The 2,648-nt window shown below is 42.5% G+C and overlaps 1 protein-coding gene across 1 annotated transcript; it reads left to right on the top strand.

Annotated features, from left to right (window-relative positions):
* Window positions 1–817: 817 nt before the first annotated feature.
* On the top strand, window positions 818–2,341 carry LOC133315192 (F-box/kelch-repeat protein At1g23390). The gene has a single exon (XM_061516769.1). It carries the CDS (start codon window positions 870–872, stop codon window positions 1,989–1,991), a length of 1,122 nt encoding a protein of 373 aa, XP_061372753.1. The 5' UTR covers window positions 818–869; the 3' UTR covers window positions 1,992–2,341.
* Window positions 2,342–2,648: the final 307 nt, after the last annotated feature.

Consider the following 2,648-nt stretch of genomic DNA (forward strand, 5'->3'; position numbering starts at 1 on the left):
CCTTAAAAATTTTGACGTAATTGTTTTATGTTAAAACTTTTCTTTTAATGTAATTATTTTTTTTTCTTTTTTCACATAATGGGTATGAATCAAGTTTTAGGTCAATGCATCATTATTAAAACAAGTCAGGTCTAAAACTGACCCAAATAAAATTGGATCAGTATTTAAACCAGTTAAAAAATAAAATAGATATTTATAGATCAAGTCAAAGTGAGATCAAGAGCGGTACAAGTGAACCAATTTTTTTGCACACGCCAGATATCACCATCATGCATCAAAACAAGTTACCATTCTGGAAAGGGTGCCTTTTGGCCATTGCAACTAGAATCACATACTAAAAACAAGCACAATTTAATTATTATTCATAAAGTATATCCTCTTACAACTGGGGTATATATTGCACATTTCCTTGTATGTCGAGGTTATAGATTTAAAAAAATAAAATAATAGTTCTTTTGTCTAGGCTTGTTTTTTATGTTTTATAATAACATTTTTGAAAAATTGCTTATAATAATCCATTTCATGGTTCAACCAACTAGTACACAGTATTGGGATTGATTTCAGTGAGACAAATTAAAGATGGAAGGAATCCGCAAATTGGATGCATGAGCTATGAGGGTTAACAGATTAACACAGATTAACACGAAATTGATATTAGGTAGAAGTTCCAATCCGTCACCAATTCATATTCTGACATTAATGAGGTGGCACACACCGATTGGGGAACGTCGTATCTCTCCTTTTCATTACTCTTTTCCCACACTCTATATAAACCACTCAAGTACACTCTTTCCCTCTCTCATTGTAGTACAAATAAACACAGAAGCCACTGAAAGACACGCACGCAACGCAGCTACATTCTTGTCCCAATGGCACAAGAAAGAGAAGCTGAGGAAGCACCCATTCACGGGGATGTCTTAGAGGCCATATTCTCCCACGTGCCACTCATCCACCTCGCACCCGCCTCTCACGTGTCAAAGGCCTGGAACCGTGCTGTGTCCTCCTCCCTGACCCACGTCAGACCCATCAAGCCGTGGCTTATGGTTCTCACTCAGAGCACCCGCGCCTCCCACGTGACAACCTTGCACGCGTACGACCCTCGCTCCCACGTGTGGCTGCAGATTCAACACGAGCCGTCCATCAACAACAAGCGTCACGCCTCCGCCGTTCGATCATCCCACTCCACGCTGCTCTACACGCTCTCCCCAGGCGAGTTCGCTTTCTCCGACGGCAAACTCAATCTCGCGTGGCACCACGTGCCTCCCCCGCGCGTCTGGCGCACGGACCCGATAGTGGCGCGAGTGGGTCAGCGCGTGGTTGTCGCCGGTGGCGCGTGCGAATTCGAGGACGACCCGCTCGCGGTGGAGATGTATGACACAGAGAGCAGCGCTTGGGTGACGTGCCAGTCGATGCCGGCGCTGCTGAAGGGGTCCACGGCGTCGACGTGGCTGTCGGTGGCCGTCGTCGGAGACGCTATGCACGTGACGGAGAAAAACTCCGGCTTGACGTACTCGTTCGATCCCATTGCGAGGAAGTGGAAGGGGCCGTTCGATCTGCGTCCTGATCAGAGCGTTTACTGCTGCATCACCGGAACTCTGGGGAAGCGTTTGGTGGTGGCGGGGCTGGTGGGGGAAGCGGAGAACATGAAAGGGGTGAAGTTGTGGGTGGTGAAGGGTGAATTGGGTTCGGGAATGGAGGAACTTGGTGAGATGCCGAAGGAGATGTTGGAGAAGGTAAAGAGTGGTTCGGAATTAGGTTCGGTTGAGATGACTTGGGTTGGGGATTTTGTTTACGTGCGGAACACGTCGGAACCGGAGGAGATGGTGGTGTGCGAGGTTGTGGATGGTGGTTTGTGTGAGTGGAGAAATGTGCGGAACGCGGCTGTCAACGACGGCACAAGAATGGTGCTTTGCGGCGGCGATGTGTGCATGGAGGATGTACAGAAGGCGATGACGTCGGAGAAATGGAGATTTTGCATGAAACAACTGTGAACGGGGGTTGAAACTTAATTAGCCCATTAACTCTTTTGCGCTTTTTTTTTTTTTTTTTTTTTTTTTTTTTTTAATTATACAGTGTTGGCTTTCTGAATTCGTAGACTTTTAAAGTGTATTAAAATAAAATAAAATCATTCTCATTAGTAGACAAACCCTTTTAACTCTCTCTTTTTTTTACCAAATTTTTAGTTTAAACAAAAAGAGAATAGGAGAAAGGGTGGAAAGGATCGAGTGTGAGTGATAATTGGCACTGTTGTGTAACCTTTTATAGATATTGGGGTGTCGTTATTACGTTATATAATCTTTTTGAGTTGTCTCTTTATTCTAATCAATTATTTAATCTATGTGTTTTTTACATTTAAATCAACCAACCCCATTGTTTTCACGTAAAGTAACACATTTATTTTAAGTATTTTAATCACAAATCAATTCTCGACGTCTGTAAAAAATAAAGTACGGGAAGAGCCCAATTTGTTTTCATGAAAATAATATTACATATACTTTTGAAAAATTATAAAACCATTATTAGGATTGGTTGAGTGATTTAGAAATTTTGTACGAGGTTGTATATTCAATCATCAGTGTTACAATTATATAAAAATAAATTTATAGAATAATTCAGGTCATAAGGGCTAAGACTGCTCCTCTCATTCA

This window comes from Gastrolobium bilobum, unplaced genomic scaffold (genome assembly GCF_033153095.1).
Source record: "Gastrolobium bilobum isolate Gb01-03AN ecotype WA unplaced genomic scaffold, APGP_CSIRO_Gbil_v1 utg13952, whole genome shotgun sequence".
NCBI lineage: Eukaryota > Viridiplantae > Streptophyta > Magnoliopsida > Fabales > Fabaceae > Gastrolobium > Gastrolobium bilobum.